Source organism: Montipora capricornis, chromosome 10 (genome assembly GCF_036669925.1).
Source record: "Montipora capricornis isolate CH-2021 chromosome 10, ASM3666992v2, whole genome shotgun sequence".
NCBI classification, from domain to species: domain Eukaryota; kingdom Metazoa; phylum Cnidaria; class Anthozoa; order Scleractinia; family Acroporidae; genus Montipora; species Montipora capricornis.
This window is the reverse complement of record NC_090892.1, coordinates 6,554,282-6,574,081: the sequence shown is the minus strand read 5'-3', so window position 1 is coordinate 6,574,081 and position 19,800 is coordinate 6,554,282. Positions and strand designations below refer to the sequence as shown.

General features: G+C 39.3%; 1 protein-coding gene across 1 annotated transcript; it reads left to right on the top strand.

Moving 5' to 3' along the window:
* Window positions 1–1,538: 1,538 nt before the first annotated feature.
* On the top strand, window positions 1,539–15,209 carry LOC138019851 (dynein axonemal assembly factor 1-like). The gene is made up of 15 exons (XM_068866794.1): window positions 1,539–1,693; window positions 1,816–1,907; window positions 3,466–3,580; window positions 4,240–4,346; window positions 5,146–5,239; window positions 5,464–5,536; window positions 6,257–6,331; window positions 7,423–7,487; window positions 7,921–8,006; window positions 8,694–8,734; window positions 9,812–10,160; window positions 11,319–11,372; window positions 12,099–12,172; window positions 12,254–12,328; window positions 14,300–15,209. The coding sequence occupies exons 1-15, from the start codon at window positions 1,635–1,637 to the stop codon at window positions 14,705–14,707; spliced, it is 1,767 nt and encodes a 588-aa protein (XP_068722895.1). The 5' UTR covers window positions 1,539–1,634; the 3' UTR covers window positions 14,708–15,209.
* Window positions 15,210–19,800: the final 4,591 nt, after the last annotated feature.

The following is a 19,800-nucleotide window of genomic DNA, read 5'->3' as shown; positions in this document are numbered from 1 at the left end:
ATTTTTCTCTCGTGTTCAAACATTCCGTCAGCGCATGCGTAAATGTTTAGCCTCTCCGATACCTAGCCTACCAAAAAAATTAAGAAGCTGGTTAACTTTTTACAAGGAATTGAGATTTCGGTTGATTCTACAGGCATAAACGTAACGTAAGAACCGTGCGTGTCTGGTCTTCTCGAGACAAAGGTGAGAGATGGTTTCATGCAGACTGGGACGCCTAAATTGCTTTGTTGTAAACATGGCGGTTCACAGCACGAGTGAAGTCGTCTCTCTGGCCTTTCTGTGGACGAATTCCAGGACCTACCGATACAATTTGGGCAAGTTTTGAAAGCTAAAAATTTCAATCGATGCTGTATTTTGCTGGTAGGACTGGGTGGCTCGACACTTATAAGAAAATCTATGAAATGAGTATCGGGGCACTTCCCTTGTCATGGAATGGCCGAATTACCCAGAACTCCTTTTGGGCATGAAGGAGGCAACTGCTAGAGAAGCAAGCGCAGACTGGCCCTCATCAAATGAGGAAAAAGTGAGAGAGTCATGAGATTTATATTTGCAATTATCTGTCCTCTTACCACTTAAAGACGTTCGCACCCATTGCCACTGCACAAATTTTCGCGCATGTCACGCACACGTCATGCATCGCAGACCAGGAAGGTAAATACGATGCTAAAGGCGCAAAGATTTTCCACAAGAATGGAACGTGAAAGCGTGTGGCATCATGGGATAGCTGTGGACCCAGGTCTTTTCGGAAATGTCACGCAATGACGTGACAGTTCGAACAGACAGTCGCTTTGAGAACTTCGGAGCGCTTTTACTCTCTTGATTGCTCTGTGACCCCCATTCTTCTTTCCGTAGATCACTTCCTTTTCTGATTTTGTCCATTTTAACAAAAAACAAAAAAGCCTGTACGTGAGAAGTTACAAATATTTGGTCTTTTATGCTCTCGTGCCACCGAAGTTTTCTTTCTTAGACTAATCTGTATCGTTCTTCAAGGTCTATTTAAAAACAGAAAAAGACATCAGCTGCAAAAGTTTATTTAGTTATATTAGTTATGTTGAATTTAGTACGTTTACCTGATCTAAATATCACTTATGTAGCTTTTTTATTGCTGGCAGTTGTAAGCCAAGGTCGTATTAAAATAATGCAAGCTTCTGAAAGTGCACATCATGATCTCGAAAACGAGCACGGTGAGCCCCCAATTTTTTTGCCTGTTTGGCAAAAGTAGATCATTACCTTTCTGCGTTGCAAGTTTAAAAAATATCTGTAGGTGGGAACATTTTGGGCGCGAACGTCCTTAAGTCAAACTCTACATATCTATGCAATATTAAACAACATTCAAAATTTCCTCATATTATTGTATAAAAGTAGTTTTAAAACAAGGGAGGGTGGGGGGAGATTTTCCTGCATATATTCTCTCCCGTTCTCTTCTTATGCATGATCATGTGCATAATCTTCGTGGAAATTGCATTCTTTGAATAACTCACATCACCTGGGTATCCTGTGCAGTGGGTAAACGTTGCTAAGAAACTGCTTCTGTTTTTAGAGGGCGCCATTTTGAAAATGGTTGAAAGAGTTAAGAGATCGGGTTAGACATTTGGCTTTACATTTATTACTTCATTATAATTGACCTTTGAAAAATGCCATCGGCCGTCTCATCTGAAGAACGAGTCAAGGCAGAGGAAGACAAATATCCAAGGTAAATTATTTGTGCCTGAAAACTGATCTCAAATTTTGTAACTCCTTTGCTGAGTTATTACCTAAGCGTAAATATTATTTGTGTTTTTGTTTTCAACTAAACTCTTTGTTTGCAACTAACAGGATTACAAAGAAGCTTTTACTTCAACTCTGCAAAGATCATAAACTGTACAGGACACCGTATTTAAATGATGTGCTTTACTTGCATTATAAAGGTACTGCTCAAACCCAACAGCTGCAAATCATTTCGCTAGTCGTTTCAGTTTGTTAATTGCGCATAAAGCACAACTAATCTTAACATGCACCAATCATCGGTCATCTCATGGGGGACAGGGACGCTGGTCAAATACAAGTTTGCATAGGGGCCTATGTCGAAATTTGAAGGATCGGACCACTGCGCGAAAGAAAGAAGGCTGATCTGTCTTCCTTTTACTTGTACTGTCTTCAGATATTTCAAAGGCAGACAGTTTAGTATTGTCTTCTTGTCTAGTGAGCTGGGTGATCTGACGGCATTAAGTTACTGTAGTTTCATCGCCATTCAATGGGGTCCCCACTGATAGGGGGAGTTACTTATGCGTTGGTCAAATTGAAACTTCAACTTCCCCCCTCCCCCCCCCGGGAAAACCACGGGCATTTGACTATCCTCTGTGCCTGGGGAGTGGGGAATTTGACCTTTGCCTGCGTGGAGTGTGGAAAATTGAACCGGAAGTGTCAGGTTTCAAATGATTTTTTTTCAGGCGCCGTAGTCGCTAACATCTATAAAACACGTGTTTGGACGAGATGGAAGAGTTTAAAGGAAGAGATGTAGCATTTGTGAGTGATTGGCTTACAAGAAAGGTCTTCAAAAGGTCTTTATTAAAGACGGCAGGAGCCGACAACGATTGTTGTTTAGTAAGGTGTGACAGACAAAGGACATTGAACACCATTTTGGCCCGAGAGGGCAGGAATTTGAACGATCCAATCTTCAAAAGTTCAAATGCCCGGGCTTTGCCTGGGTTTGGGGGGGGGGGGGGGGGGAGAAGGGGAATGTTGAAGTTTTGAGTTGATCGGCGCATTAACTTTTTCCCGACAGGATGGTCCATGATGGGTGCACAATATTATGGCAACTGATCAATAACAGCTGACACATTATTTTTACAACTGTTACTGGTCCTGCTGCATGTAGCACTGCTCCTTGACAATAATAAGAATGATCATTATTCCTTGGTAATAACATTGTTTAATTAAGTAAAATGATCATGAGCTTTGAATTCTCAAATGCCTGGAACTTGTCTTGGTTTCTGATCAGTAACATGAAGACACACGAGTACAGTCATGTATACGTATTCTACTCTTCACTGGATGGGGGAGGGTGTCTAATTTGTTGCTTATGGTACTGGCTCCCATTTTTGTACACACACCAGAAGGGAGACAGTGGTTGAGATCACACCTGGTTATTTTAATTATTATGGCAAAAATTACTTCAAATTAGTTAAAGGAAATTAACGTGGTAAAACATGCCTATTCAACCCATCACTATTGAGAAACTCTTATTGTTTTTTTTTTTTGCCTTTGACTGCACTGTCATGATACACTGCATAAAACATCCAAGTGTGACTTACACCAGCATGGAAGAAAATTTTTTGTAAGGAAAGAACACAGCTGCATATCCAGGCCTTGAATCACTAACCCTGCAATCAAAATTATCCAGTTTCTTACTGCTAATTACCAACAAGCCTCTACTTCTGGGCAAGTGCCATCATTAATTTTCTTTCAATTCTTTTTTTGGTGTAGGTTTTGGCAAAATAGAAAATCTTGAAGAATACACTGGACTAAAGTGTCTTTGGTTGGAATGCAATGGAATTCACAAGATTGAAAATCTTGATAATCAAAAGGAACTTCGATGCTTGTGAGTAGTCATGACTTGTATATCTCAACTAATAAAAACCATCTTTTCAAAAAGAACAATTACAATAAAAAATTATTGTTGTTAGTAGTCCCAGGGTCTAGTGGTCTGACTACCTTGTTATGTTCTGACTGCAGATTGCCTACTGCTGGTATAACAGTTCTCCCCATGGATAAGAAGTCATGCTTGTGTAGTTCCACAAAAGTAGACTAGTTTCTTAAAACAGAAGATCGAAAACAAAAAAAGGGAAAAACTACAACCCTCAAAAGAAAGTTCATACACCTGCAAATTTAAATGATGTTCCAAAAAATTGACCCAAAGAAGAAGATTAACCATATCTGGAACTCACAAATTATCCACCGAAACCTTTATTACCCCACTACTCTAAGTACTGTACATTGGCAATTTCTACTGTACATTGGCAATTCTTTAAGAGGCATTAAGTAGTAGCGTAATAGTTTTATCACACTGATATAGAGTCAGTAGATAGAGAAGATTATGTACTTTCACCAAGATCGTCAGTGCAGAAACATTTTACTTGACTGCATAATGATGGTGGCAAATCACTGTATAATATGCTTTTTTGCCTTTTCAGCATCCAAGTTTTTCAGTGAAATGGCCTGCTGATTTTAAGTCTGTTATTTGATTCATTGCACCTTCAGGTACCTACAGCAAAACCTACTAACAAAATTGGAAAACCTAGAGCATTTAGAATTTTTGGATACACTCAATGTCAGTAACAACACCATATCCCAAATTGAAAATATAGGTAAGCACAGTCATTCTTCTTGTTTTTTCTTTAGATAAAATGGTTTTCTGGAGCCCTTTTTTTCAAAAGTCCCAAATTAATAACGTTCCTTGTCCGAAACTTAGCCATTTTGTGAAACTGCCTCTGCTTGTTTTAAAAAGCATGTCTTTTTATTTTTATTTTTTCAAGATAACTGAAAGTAAAATGATTGTGAAAATATTGATGACAAAACCTCTCCCTTCTTTAGATACAGAGGGAATTGTGACGCAAAAAAGTTTCGGGACTTTCGAGAAACAGGCTCCTGGAATGACTCAGGCCAAATAATGTTTGAATTCTGATTAGATTATTGCTCTGGGCCCAGTTGTTCAAAAGCCGATTAACGGTAATCCCAGGTTAAAAATTGACCAAGGAGTCTATTTCTCTACTCCCGAATGCTGTTCAACTCTGATATTTGGCAAAACTTTACATTTAGAAGAAGTCAATCTTGTTAAACCAAAATAAGCAAATTAAAGAAACTTACACCAAAAAGTTGCAACATGAAACAAAAGTTTACGTTAATCCTGGATTAAGTTAATCGGCTTTCGAACAACCGGGCCCTGGGTTTTATGGGACCAGAAAGTGAAGTGTGTTGAGGTATCATAACTGGATTTATGGAACAAATAGCACATTAATGAACTGCCTTATCCAGTGATCATGAATAGTTAGCTAATTAATGGTTGAAGAAAATGTGCCATCAAAGATGGGTGGGCCTGGAGTTCTAGTATAAGGAAACTGAACATTACCGATAATTTAGACGGTTCTTTTTTTTTTGCCCACACAGGTGCAATTCCCAAACTGGGTACCCTGCAGATATCACACAACCGCTTATCAACTGCCGACAATATGAGACACTTGTCACAATGTCGCAATCTCAGGTACACCTGTATCAGTAGTAAAACAAGTACTAGTTTCCAGCTGCGCTACAGTAGTTCATCTATGGCTTTTAGTATAATTTGTAAATTAAAGAATACTTTGGGCATGGACATTGATTTTTCAACCAAAAGCATTACTATCTGTTAAAAACTGTTTGTTAAACCCTATAGGTACTAATAATTCAATGATACTTGAACATGGGTTGATTGTGATTTCCTCCTTGCAGTGTTTTAGATGTTTCACACAATAGGATAGATGATCCTGAAGTTCTGGAAGTCTTTGCATCCATGGAAAATCTCGTAAGGCAATTCTAATGTCCATAGATGTTTGTACTGTAGGGGAGAATTAATTTTTTACTTTCTTCTACTTCATTCATTTAATTCGATGAAAAGGAAGGATACCAGAGGTTATCCCTATCGAGGGTAGCCGCCCATAGCTGGATGTAATATTGTGACTGAGAGTCGATTTTGATGAGGGAGGAAAACCGGAGTACCCGGAGAAAAACTCTCAGAGTCAGATTGAGATTGACTGAAACTGACAACCCACGTTACGACCCAAGGCCAGGGTTGAACCCGGGTAACAGAGGTGGGAGACGCGGTTGATAACCGCTAAAGCACCTGGACTTCCAATAAAGAGTACATTGTATCTTTAACAGGGGTCTTTATCTGGGTTCCCATTGTAATTGACTTTCAACCATACCCAGCTAAAAAAGTGTAGATCTCTGAGTGAGTGTCCCAGGCTCACAAATCTTCAACTACCGGTATGTTGTTACAACATCAACGAGAGGGTCAAGTCAGGCGTTGTCTCTGCCTTGGCCAAGTCTCTGAAATAAGGATGAACTAGACAGTCTCTGCACCATTCTGCTTCTAGGAAGAGTTGTGCTTATCAAACTTTGCAATAACTTTCTGCTTAACTGTTCACAGACACATATCGGACAATGTTGGTGGACTAATTGAAATGGAAATTAAGTCAAAACACAGTTACTGTAATAATTTCATTTGAATTCTTCTTTTAACCAGCATGTGCTCAACATGATGGGGAACCCTGTCATCAAGAAAATCAAGAATTACAGAAAAATGTTCATCATAAAAATAGTAAGTATGGTGCAGATTGTTACTGTTGCTACATGTAGATTTCATTTCTGTCAAATTATCATAAAATTATAATATTATTATACAATTGTCATGTAACTGTGCAGTGACAAAAATGATAGTCTTTTCAATTTACTGACAAATGATAAAACTGAGGAAAAGTTATCCTCCTTCCTTCATTCCTTCCTTCCCTCCTTTATTTCTTCCTTCCCTCTTTCCTTTCTTCCTTCCTTCCTATCTTCATTCCTTCCTTCCTTCCTTCCTTTCTTTCTTCCTATCTTCATTCCTTCCTTCATTCCCTCATTCCCTCCGTCCTTCCTTTCTTCCTTCCTACCTATCTTCATTAATCCTTCCTTCCTTCCTTCCTATCTTCATTCCTTTATTCCCTCCATGCTTCCTTTCTTCCTTCCTTCGTATCTTCATTCCTTCCTATCTTCATTCCTTCATTCCCTCCCTCCTTCCTTTCTTCCTTCCTTCCTTCCTTCCTTCCTTCATTCCTTCCTTCATTCCTTTCTTCCTTCCTTCCTTCTTTTCTTCCTTCCCCTCCTTCCTTTCTTCCTTCCTTCCTATCTCCTTCCTATCTTCCTTTCTTCTTATCTTCCTTTCTTCCTATCTTCCTTTCTTCCTCTCTTTCTTCCTTCCTTCCTTCCTTCCCTCCTTCTTTTCTCAACCCTGCTTGGAGGTCCTTGTGATCTGCATTTTGCATTGGCTTGCTTTCTAGCCTCCACATAGGGTCACTTGGCAACAACCCTCTTGCAGAGGTTTCTTTTTTTAAAGCATGAAATTCTACATTTGGAAAACGTGGTATCAGGTAACCACATTTGTGTTATTAGTTGAAGATCTGGAATGCGTAACAGGACTTCTGCTAACTTGACCAAATTATGGCAACCAGACTTGCCAGACCTCATCAGTCAACACAAACTACGTACTGTTTGAAAGCTGGCTACACTTGCAATAGCCTGCAAAGTTTAACTGTTAACTGACAGGATTATTCATTATTCATGTCAGTGATCAAGTTACAAAATATGAATTGTCAGATACAAAAATACATCATTATTATTGTAATTATTATTATCGATGTCTTTTCCATCTAGAGAGAGCTTCGATACCTGGATGATCGGCCTGTGTTTCCAAGAGAAAGAGCATGTGCGGAAGCGTGGTAAAATATTTTTTTTGATTATTAAAACTTAAATAAAATATAAATTATAGGATTTCCATCCTTGCACAAATGGACATGTAAATGTTGACAGGGGTTTCGTAAAGATTTTGCACAGAAGGTCATCAGATTTTTGCAGCCTGGCATTTTGCCATTAATTTCAGCAAAAGAAAGCAAATAGAAATTATGAAAACAAGCAGGGAAAGTGATATTATTAGGACCTGTCAATTTGTCCCCTGCTTGTCCCTTAACGAACCCCCAGCTTACTGATCAAGGGAGGGGTTCAGTGATACTAGTTTTAGAGCTTATGGTATTTCCATTTTGTGAAATTAGCATTTAAGGATGACAGTAATACCTAGTCTTCTGTTGAAGATGGGAATAAAGTGCCAGATAAATCTCTTGCTAGATCACTAATTTTAATTTATACCTTTCACAGGGAAAAGGGTGGAGTTGATGCTGAACGAGCAGAAAGAGAACGCTGGATCACAAGAGAGAGGCAAAAAATAATGGATAGCGTCAATGGTAGATTTCAATGGAATTTTGTTGTGTTTTGTTTACAATGGGCCACAGGTTTTAATGAGTTGGAGCCAGGGAGTCATTCATTAAAGCAAACTGACTTATGTTTGACATCTGATTATTGCTAGTAAGCATCTGATGTTAGTTCTATTAAATATTATTCCTCCCTCATCAAAATATTACAATGGACATCCAGCTTCAAACAGATACTGTCGATAGGGATAATCTCTGGTATCCTTCCCTGAATTGAATGAATAAAGTGCTTATTATTATTATTATTATTATTATTATTAATCATAAGAAACTGTAGCAAACACTGCTAAAGAGTGCTCAATACACGTTTGTGTAGAGCGGTGTATAGAATTAAATGACTAAATGAAAATACACAAGATTCCCTGCAACTCTGAGTTAACAATGGGAATACAGAGTCGCAGGGAATCTTGTGTATAATTTTCATTTAGTCATTTAATTCTATTATTATTATTATTATTATTATCATTATTATTATTATTATTATTATTATTATTATTATTATTACTATTATAATTATTATAATTTTTTATTATAACCCTAACCCGCAACACAGTAGAGTGGCATCCTATGTCAGTCCAATGAAATTAAAAGTGGAAATCGCTGGGTTGATCTGCTGCTTCTGCTCACATTACATTTTGCTGTCTCTATCCTTTCTTGTAGCCTTGTCAAAAATCAGAGGGAAAGGACCTAATGGCAAAAATGTAAGCTTGTCAAGATGTTTGATCTTAAAAAGTTTTTCTGCTAACTTGGAGAAGTCGTCTACTGTATCTAATATTTACAGTGTATTTTGCCAATTCTTGTTTCCAAAAATGGCTATCTATAATACCATTTCTGAGATCTGATCAGTCCCTGAAAGGTGTGACACAAGGTTCAATTACTAATTGATCATAACTATTACAAAATTCGAGGGTAAAAAGTCTTTGAATACCCTTTTTGTGTGAAAAAGTTAAATTTATATTCATTGACAATCTCTTTTGCAAACAGTAGGAAACGGCAAGAAAGACCCCTTCCAAGTGCATGTGATTGATGCGCGAATGGCATGGGTGTCCAATTACAGGTATCCAATTTGGAGTTGTTCAAATTACACCCAATAGGCGACAAATAGGTGTGCACAAAACCAATCAGATTCAAGAATTTTGTAATAGTTACGATTAGGATAATAAAAGTACATACCATTTATTAACCGAGAGTGAGGTCATTACAGGGGAATCTCAGACCGAGGCTATGATATATTGACCGAACGATAGCGAGGTCAATACATCAAGGCCGAGGTCTGAGATTTCCCTGTAATGACCGAACGGACGAGGTTAATAAGTTATTCATTATATGCCTTTTTTTTGCCCAGTTTTGGCCTGTTCTTCGTCCTTTGGATAATAAAACTCGCTCTCGCTGTGGCTCTCTTCGTTGCTCATGTTAAAGAAGTATCTGTATGCTAGTTTTTCTTTCAGTTGCTGAAGATATAGTTGTACTTTGTCCTATTTTTTGTTGTTTTCGCCCACACGCTCATAGCTTTTAGTCTCGACTCAAAAGAGCCGTCGAGCCGAGAAAAATTTTCATAATGCCCAGTCATTACAAGAAAATCTTGCCCACTCAGCAGCCAATCAGAGAGCTTGTACTATTGTAGCCATGTAATTAATCCCCATTAATGGTGAGTATTATTATAAGATCGTGATGGAGATGCCCAGCTCTAAACATGCCTATTCCCTCATTTCAAAGGTTAGTCTCGATAGGATGTACAAAACTGTATGGACATGTTTTAAGAAATGCAAATCTTGCAGGAGGAAGTCTCCAACGACAAAGGTGAGGAATCTCCAGATGTTAGTGAGGATATGAGTGACAGAAGTGACAACGAAGCAACTGACAACATTGACGAAACAGAGTCCATTGCTGAAGAGAAACACGAAACTGATTTGCCTTGCGTCAAGGAGAGAGATCATGAATTAAGACCTGGGGACTCAGTTACAGTTTCAGATTCTGACCAGGAGGTTGTAGGGATGGAAACTATATGGCAAGGGGACTCATCAACTTCAAGCCAAACGTTTTCGGAGCAAGGAATCTTCGGTGGAAGGCAAAAGTACTATGAAAACAGAGCTGGTCCTTTGATAACAGAAATACTGACGACAGAAGGTGATTGATGTTCATGTTTATTTTATTCATCTCAAGTATTACAATATTCTGAATTTTTTGGTTGAGATAAAACATTTCTTATTCAGGACTGTAAAACAGTTTGCCACCAATTTTCACTGATTCTGATTTAAAAACTATTTGGTTGTAAGGAAAGGTGTGCTTAATAACATGACTCAATCATGCAACCTTTGACCATCTGATATCAAGTACAGATACTACAGTATACCACTAAACATTCTCACAGTCATATTGGGTGCTTACCATTTGTTGGAAAATTCCTGTTGGGATGACTGTTGCATAACGTTAAGCAATCTTCCATCCAAGGAATTGCACTAAGCATTTAAAATAAAATGTTCCCTTTTCAAAGCTTGGTTCCGAGGCCTCACCGTCCCTGATGATTCGATTTTTCGTGAAATACAGCCTGGAAACAGTAGAATTGGTAAAATGATACAGGAATTTGCGCAATTCTGTTCCAATCGGAACATCAGGAGTACCTCTGCAAGTACTCCGCATTTTCCAAACAGATTCTTCCGGAAAATGACTGTTCCATTTTACATATAACCGAAATTCCCAGGATTCTTGGCTGAATGGTAAGCACCCACTATCTCAAAGGGAAGTGTGAATTGCAGCCCAGTATATGAATGAAGATTTGAATTAGGTTGTAAAGGTTTTAGTTAACTTAAAGTGGTCCAAAAGTTAACTTTCCCTTGCATTGGGGCTGTAGCCAAGTGGTTGCCTCTGTCAAGAACAAGTTTTTTTTCTGTTCAGCTGCCAAGTGTTATTAGTTCAAAGGGGAGCAGGACTGGCATAATAGCTGGAGCACTCGCCTCCCTCCAATGTGGCCCAGGTTTGATTCCCAAACTTAGCGTCATATGTGGGTTGAGTTTGTTGGTTCTCCTCTCTGCTCCAAGAGGGTTTTCTCCACGTACATGTACTCCGGTTTTCCCCTCGCCACAAAAACCAATACTTGATTTCAATTGATTTTGATTTGAGTTTATAATTTCGTTAGTGTCCCCAATTAGTGCTCTTGTGCTAAATCCATTGACACTTAAAAATAAAGTTGTTATTATTATTATTATTATTATTATTATTACTATTATTATTATTATTATTATTATTATTATTATTATTATTAATGCTATCCATTTCTTTCCTCAGATAAGAAAGAAGAGAAACTTAAGGGAGAAGGGGTCATGATAACTGAGTTACGAGGTATTTACCTTGCTTATAATTGATTATTAAACAAGCCTTACCTGGGAATCGATTTGATTGACTGTGCTTCTACCGATTTGTGAAGTCAGAGATCAGGTGATTACTCAGAACTCCCTGAACCCAGACCACTCGATCCAGAGTCGAGCGCACTAGCCATGAGGCCACCGCGCATCCGACGGCAAACCTAGTGCATTGCCCCTCATTAGTGTATTTGCCTGAGTTCGTCTAACTTCATTTGCCAGCTTGAACCATTGCAATTGATAGTTGAGGTGCAGCGCATGACAGTTAGCCTCACTTAATCAGCCCTAGCATTTCCCGCACTGGAACACAACGCACGCCTATCCTGTTCATCACGGTGGGCAGCCCCATCCATTGGCTCATTCCTTGTCGCTTATCTTCTCCCCTTCCACCATAGCTAGCCACACCCATAGCCACACACTCTCTAACCTCCCCACTCCTACGCTAGAGCCACTCTCACCTCCCTTCAGAAGGTCATTTTTGGTCGCTTATCCTCTTCTCTTAGCCACCCTACCCCTCCACCATAGGTATCTCGACTCATAGCAACCTACTTCCAAACCTCCCCTCCCCTTTGCTATAGCCACTCCTACCTCTCTTCTGAATCGTCTCCCACCACTTTCCCTCATTTATAGAGGTGGAAATCTATGACTCGTGTATTTTGGACAGTCTTCAATTTGTGAAACCTGTGGTTTTGTTCTCCTTGTTTAGAGGACGATATTGAAACGTTATCTTTAACAGAGGAAACACGGGTTTTTTCAAACCCTGAACCAGATTCCCTAGAGGTCAGTGATCATTAGATTTGAGCGTCTCATCAACAAAGTCATAGAAAACCGATTGACTGCCAAGGAAACTTTTTTTTTCAGGATATGCCCCAACTAGAGGAAGTAGATGTCGAAGATCCCTCGTTTATTCGCAGCTTCAACATGTCTTGTGCCAAAGTAAGAAGCATCAATTCATTAAACTTTGTTTCAATCCATTAGATACTTTCACTAATTGCGATCGGTCAAGCACAGAACTTGATAGGACAACAACATGACCAATAGATTTGACTTCCAAGCTCTAAAATGCTCGTATTTAAAGGTGAAGGATTTGGGAGAAAAACGGTTTATAACTCAGTGCTTGCAAAAAAGAAAAGTTTTTACTTTAGGGCCTTCTCAACAGCGTCAACGCCAAAGTGTATCGCTCAGGTGGATTTCCTGGAATGTTGCAAATAACCTGTGATAGTTGATTAGGTCAGACTACGCTCGGACTATTCTTGTACGGGTGGTGCATCTAGGGTCGATATCCTGCATTGAGTCGGGCATGGACTGAAGTCAATTTCGGAGTGAATGTGTCGCGAATGGCACCCTTGCCTAATAATCCTCAACAATTCCTTTTGGTTCAAAATGACGCTCCTTTAATCACTTGACTCTCGCAGTGTGCAATCCGCGTCTCTCTGTAGACCTAATCCCTCATATTGATCTTGCGAAATTTGTAACATTACACTTATACTGTGTTCTCACTAGGCCGAAACATGATCAGGCTGATCACGAATGAAACATGTTTCATTATGAAAAGTCAAGCGAAGCCATGATCCTCGCAGTTATGAACACAATTTTAGCAATTGCGTAAAGAAGCCTGGAAAATTCAGGACTTCAACGGGGTTTGAACCCGTGTCCTCGCGATACCGGTGCGACGCTTCAACCAACTGAGCTATGAAGCCACTTAACGTTGGGAGCTGGTCATCTGTGGGTTCTAACGTTCCCTTGAGGAAAAGCGTCCCACTGGTATCTCGAGGTCACGGGTTCAAACTCCGTTGAAGTCCTGAAGTTTTCAGGCTTCTCTACGCAATTGCTGAAATTGCGTTCATAACTGCGAAAATCAAGGCTTTGCTTGGTTTCAGTTCAATGTATGATTCATTTCATATACCATTTCATTCATTATGAAAAGTGTTCACATCAGACAGTGGATTGCGCGAATCATGGTTGAAACATGATTATCCTGAGCTTTCAATCATGATCGGACCAAACTCGTTAAAATTGGGGCTATTATGAGGCCAAATTTCTAGTTGCAATATGGGCCGATGAAGAAATACAAGAGCAATTTATCGGCGATTGCTGAGCTTGTGGAAAACGGGATATCTTGTTACTTGTACCAAAGAAAGCGCAAATGCCGTCTTCTCGTTAAACACTGCATAGCCTTCCTCCTCCAAAGGGCTTGAAAATTGACACTAAACCAAAAAGTACGAATGCAACTGTTACAGTTATTTCCAGCTCCATTCTACAGCTGAAGTGTAAAAAATTTATTCATGTACCATGAAACAGCATAAATTATACAACCATGCATGAAACGTGTTTGAAACCGACTTCTGATGTGAACAATACAATAACAAACATGTTTATGCGAAACATGCATGTTCCCTTGAAACATGTTTCGGCTTTAATGTGAACACAGCTTTAGGTAAACGATGAACAAGTGGTCTCATTCCCACAAATGTTCTTTTGGGGATTGAAGTTCAGGGTTATCCCCATGCTTTGATCTTGAAGAACTATCCGCTTCTCGGAAAAAAAAAAAGACATTTTGTCCCCAATGATAGTAAAACATCCTCACTGCTTGTGGGCGTGCTTGAAGCCAATGTGTTGTATTCATTTATAAGCTCCCAGTAAGTAGAGCACGGTGCACATACTGGAGTGGGCTCAAATTATTAGTAGTAGTGGCAGTATTCTAGGAGGCCCTGCCCAGGAAATTTGAAAAATAAGCGATTGTTAAATTCATTTTCCTGATATAAACATTATTTCTTCCGGTTTTAACTTCTTCTATAGTAAGAGTGAAGGTTACCGTGAAAACCACTTCTCTTTTAACTTGCCCGTAATCTTGTTTTAATGTTCTCTCCTTGCCTTTCTCTTTTGACACATGAATATCTTTTATAGAGGAAGCCCCTCATTGAAGAGATATCCGATAACTTGCCGGAACAAAGCGGAACTGCCAAGACCGAGGCGTCAAACGGACATGCCAGACTAACTGTCATTGAAGAGACCAATCAGGGATACAGCCGGTTAAATTATCCACCGAAGAAACCATGCAAACCTCTCATTGAAGAAATTAATGCGGGAAATGAAACAGAAAGTGATGGAAAACTCTCAGTAATGGACGTACCACGTGACTCTGATCAAGCAGGTTCCGAGTCCCAGATGTCAGTCGGCCCGACCTGGGACACCCTTGAGAAGCTTGCTGAACAAGTTGGCTCCACAATAGAGAGAGACCCTATTGATATCACAAAGGAAAAGAAAGCTTTCCTTGGTCTAATGCAGAACACAAATTTGGGGGAATTGGACTGAAAGTTTTGGTATTTTTACCGCAATCATGTAAATATTATAAGTTGTATTTTCCGAGCACTGTGTTGGTATCGGAGATTACAGATAGATCGGAATTGCTCGTGGCTTTGTTCGCGTTATCGTCGTGTTACGTTTTGTTCAAGGGTGCTATCCTCCTTCTTTTGCGGTCATGGAAGACTTGTATTATAGTAAATGTTAGTTATGTTGTACGCAAGTTTTATTGGAAAGACATTTTAGAGATAAAGTACTGGTCTTAGTTGCATAAGGTGTCCGATTTTATGCCTCGCAAGCCTCTTTGTACAGTGAACGTAGTAAAAGCCCAGTGCAAACAGTACGGGTACAGTAAATTAGAGGCGAGGCCACGGTTCAACGTGCCCGCGTAAACGGGAAAAAACTCGAGGAAAAAATCTTGAAATGTAAGCGACTTTCGGCTAGAAGACGCCATGGTACAACTATAGTATTGGTAAAAAAAGAGAACTGAACAAAACTGAAAGCATGTTTCAAATCAAACTTTTCAGTCTTTTCTAAATATTCCTGCCAGATGCTTTTAGTGATTTGTAAGCAGTGTTTTCCACGAACTCCAGCCCATGTGAAATGAACCAGTTCGAGAACAAATGAGAAGTTCCCAAGTTCAAGACTGCTTAATGAGAAATTCCCCTGGGCTTGCAGTAGATCTAGAATCAGACTGGAGATCAAGACCGCTTAAACCCCTCACCGCACCGGGCCGGGGGCCGCCTTAACCCTGCAGTTTGCCACAGGGGATGGTAATACCAAAAATTAAAACCTGCAGAAAGATCTCTCGTCTCGTCCATTTTCCCTGACAATCGAGGTTACTTGTGGTCAGCATAAAAGTATGAAAATGTGCTTTTATCAAATGAATTGATATGGTAAATTAACCTCCGCAATTACGTATCATGTTCATTGTTTCTTTTGATGACTCAATGCTATTAAAAGAAACATCGTTGCCTGTTAAACAGGTACCCTGTGAACCATTTTTAAGGTGGCTGGAACCAGTTTCACTACTTTTAGAGACCTTCTTGTTAGATGGGTTATAACTACTATACTATATCACGTAACAGCAATGTTATGGTACCACGTCAAACACCAATTATTGCTTAACAAAATGCGCTCACAATTTTGACGTAATGGGTTACCATGGCAACATGAAAGGTCTCCAAAAACACCCTATATTTTGTCTTTACTTGCTTATATCTCAAAAATGAGCTTGGTGACCCCCATTCTTTATTGTAGAATAGTAATTAGCATCTTGAGATAGAACTATCAGCAAAGTTTAAAAAAATTCTTGGGAGCCAATTCAGAGCTACCTTAATTTTTCGAAAATTTAAGGTAGCTCTTAATTGGCTCCCAAGAATTTTTTTTAACTTTGCAGATAGTCCTATGTCAAATTGCTAATTACTATTCTACAATAAAAAATGGGGGTCACCGAGTTCATTTTTAAGATATAAGCAAGTAAAGACGAAATATAGGGTGTTTTTGGAGAGCTTTCATGTTGCCATGGTAACCTATTACGTCAAAATAGTGAGCGCATTTTGTTAAGTAACAATTGGCGTTTGATATGGTACCATAACATTTCTTTTACGTGATACAGTTTTGTAGTGACAACCCTTCTAATAAAAAGGTCCTTGAAAGTAGTGAAACTGGTTCCAGCCACCTTAAGGGGATACCCCTTATGCCATATGTTTCTAACTTTTAAGTAAGATTTGATAGTTTACAGTATCAAAAGCCTTTGCGAAGTCTAGAAAGATTCCGTAAGGGTAAAGATTGCTGTCTATGGCTTTCCTCAAAATATCACTTATTTCTACTATCGCCTGTTCTGTCCATCGTCCTTTGCGGAAGCCAAACTGTCAAAACATGTCAAAGTGACACGTGCCAGAAGCGCTACGCCTGCGCGTTTGCAACATTAAAATGTTTTTCAAATCGGAATTTTCCGCGTTTTTTAATAAATTAGCGGGAAAATGTACTCCCGTCGTAATGAACTATCAAGGGATTTGGTAAGGGTATTTAAGAGAGTGTCGAATGGAAATTATTCCTCTTGGGGTTTGTCTGAGGGCTCTCACTCTTACTTGTGAAATTTACTCTCAACTGGATGAGCAGAACTCTCGAGTGAGAACAATGTGCGAGCCATGCAAGCCATGGCTGCGAGTCATACAGTTATTCAAAGCTAAAGCATGGTTTTCACTAGCGACGCAAGAGCAAGCATTAGCATAAGAAGTAAACTAGTGAAAACGAATGTCGACATGAGCATCGAAATCAACCACAGCAACCGCCATTTTGTTCAATGCATGGAAAACCACTCCTTAAGAAAAATAGGTTTGCCATCTATTAGAATATCCTGGTTGTTAAACAGGAGATTTTCTTTGCCATCGGCATTCCACGTCTTAAAACCGGGCTGGTGTCAAATTTTATTTTTTTTTGTTGGTAGTCACAAATGTGCATACCCCACGGATACTGAATTAAGCTCCGATCGGGTGAATTTACCTTTATAGCTTTCAGTATATCCGAACTTCCCTGCCCCAATAAGAAACCATGTACTTTCTCTGCGCTTCACGATCACGTGCGCGCGTTAGACCACTCGGCCACCGCGACACAGTTTTGTTGCGAAGAGGAAAGCAATTATTTATTGTGGAATCTTTCCGCCGGCCATGATTGACACAGTATTAAAATATTCGATAAAGTGGACAGATGTTTTTTCTTTGAGAAAGAAAAGCTTTAAAGGTAAGAAGAATTTTCTACGTTATTTCTAGATCTTGCTTCGTAGTTATACTTGTGTGTTCCGCTGTGAACATTACCGTATTTTGCACAGAACGAATACTTCATTAGAAGTATTTTGCATTGCACGAATACTCCAATATTTCTTGGAAACCGGTTTGTTCAGCCGTTTTAACGTAGAAAGAAAATAAGAAAATAGCTTTCAACGGCCAAACAAAATAAAAAATGAAATCAAGTTTTAAAAAAAACGAATTACTGATGTCCCTCACGGGGACTTCGCAGCGGTCCCCCATCCAAGTACTAACCTCATTCGGAGGAGCTTGACTTCAGCTGACACCTGGGCAAAAATCAACGATTGAGATTTAAATTCGCATGTATCTTGTCGAACTTTACTAAAACTTGAAAGAAAAAAAGTAAACTAACAAAAACCCGGTGGCTTGCCGTCATTTTGTCACAGATGCATCCTTTGTTTCGTGAGTTGTCAGTATTAAACACGCAAGGTAACTTTATCACAGGCGGCCGCTAAAATCGATGTCACTTTCGATTTTGTAATTTTACTTGTACGACCAAAAGTACGATAGAAAAATTGAACTCAGATTGAACGTACAAAAATCTCCCGAAATGTTTTTCGCTGATGGTAGCTTGTATTATATTCGTGGCACAAAATTTATGATGTCTTCATCTCGCAAATTGCCTTATTCTCGATCGACACTTCCTAAAAGTTCCTTCTGCTCTCCTTAAAAACTACATATCAATATTTATTTACTTTTGCGTCGATATTTGTTTTGCATACATGTAAGGCAGGCTAACAAAATCTGTGCCTTGCTTTGTTCGCATTTTTGGGCCTTAAAATATAATTTTTGGTCGTATGTTCCTGACAGCAAGTTGTATCTTTTGACGTCTCCCATCAATTTACTAACCCCGCCGAAAAGGGGTTAACTTCAATGCAAATTGGTCGTGGAAAGCTGTCAGAAGCTTAGAGTGCACGCTGAAGGTTGTGATGAGAAAGAAGTTGTAAATGATCAACTTGTCAGCCTTGAAGCTAAATGTTTCTCGATTTGCTTTTATTTTCTTCCATCGTTATGGGTTAAGTACTTTACTGAACCACATGTCTTCTCAGGGGGTATCTAGCAAAGATATCTACCATGACACTGTAATGATTTACGATACCAAAACAATATCGTATACCACATATTACGAAAGGACAACTTCAATCGGGTTTCGACAATACACTGACCCCCGGTCAACTGACCCCCTTACTGACCCACTATAAAATCAATGGAAAAATGAATACTGCTTACTTAAGCCTCAACAACCCTTTTTAAACGGCATTGTTCAACAGTATTTAAGTCTAAGCACCCGTTTTAAAAAGGTTAGTTTTCGATTATTGTTGTGATGGCCGATTACTTCATGTAAGCTAACCTTTTTAAAATGGGTGCTTAGACTTAAATACTGTTGAACAATGCTGTTTAAAAAGGGTTGTTGAGGCTTAAGTAAGCAGAATTCATTTTCCCATTAATTTTATAGGGGGTCAGTAAGGGGTCAGTAAGGGGGTCAGTGTTTTGTCGAAACCCACTTCAATCTATTGAAGAAACAAGCGCAGCGCGGTTGTTAGTTACGTGTCGATCAGACCGAATCTTCAACATCCTCCCTGGTAAACCACGGGCATTTCCCTACCCTCTGTGCCAGAACACTTTCGGTTGTTTGTCTTCAACTGTTCTGTGCTTGGCCCTTACGGCACTGACAAAAGTACCGTACGTAGTACATGGGTACTTGACCGTAGCCATTGGCCGAGAAAGTAATCTTAGCCAAAAAAGTAATCTTAGGCCGAAAAGCGATCAGGACTGGGAAAACTTAGGTAACAAAATTGTGGGGATATGGGATTTTTGGCTGGGGGGGGGGGGGGGGGGACTGAGGAGATACTGAACTACCACACGTACGTGTGGTAGTGCAGTAACTAGACAGTGTTTTCTCGAGAAGCGATCACTAGGGTTATTTGTTTTCTTGTTTGATAGTTTTTTGTTCAGCTCGAGTGTAGAATAATGACGAACTTTTGTAGTTTGTGAGAACTATTTACTACTTGTAGCTTTTGTTGAGTTTTGAATCGAGTTTTTGGCGATTTCAACCCGGACTGGACTACTGGATTTAAGCTTTTTTCTTGAAGAGATTTCAAGTTATTGTGAAACGTTTGGTACCAAGTTACTCTAATAATGAAATCAAGATCATGGAATTGTAAAACTAGAACTTTGGACTGGACTATAGAACGCGCAATTACGGAATTTTACATTTTTGAGCATTCGGAGAAATGGAGTACACATGCTGTCTTCTTGTCTTCGCCACGGCAGATTTAAACACTTTGCAAGAAA

Bases quoted from the DNA above. Each gene is read 5' to 3' on its own strand.
- LOC138019851 (XM_068866794.1), top strand. From the start codon at position 1,635: ATGCCATCGGCCGTCTCATCTGAAGAACGAGTCAAGGCAGAGGAAGAC. The intron at 1,694-1,815 runs GTAAATTATTTG...TGCAACTAACAG, and splicing joins GAGGAAGACAAATATCCAAG to GATTACAAAGAAGCTTTTAC. The intron at 10,161-11,318 runs GTGATTGATGTT...TTCTTTCCTCAG, and splicing joins AGAAATACTGACGACAGAAG to ATAAGAAAGAAGAGAAACTT.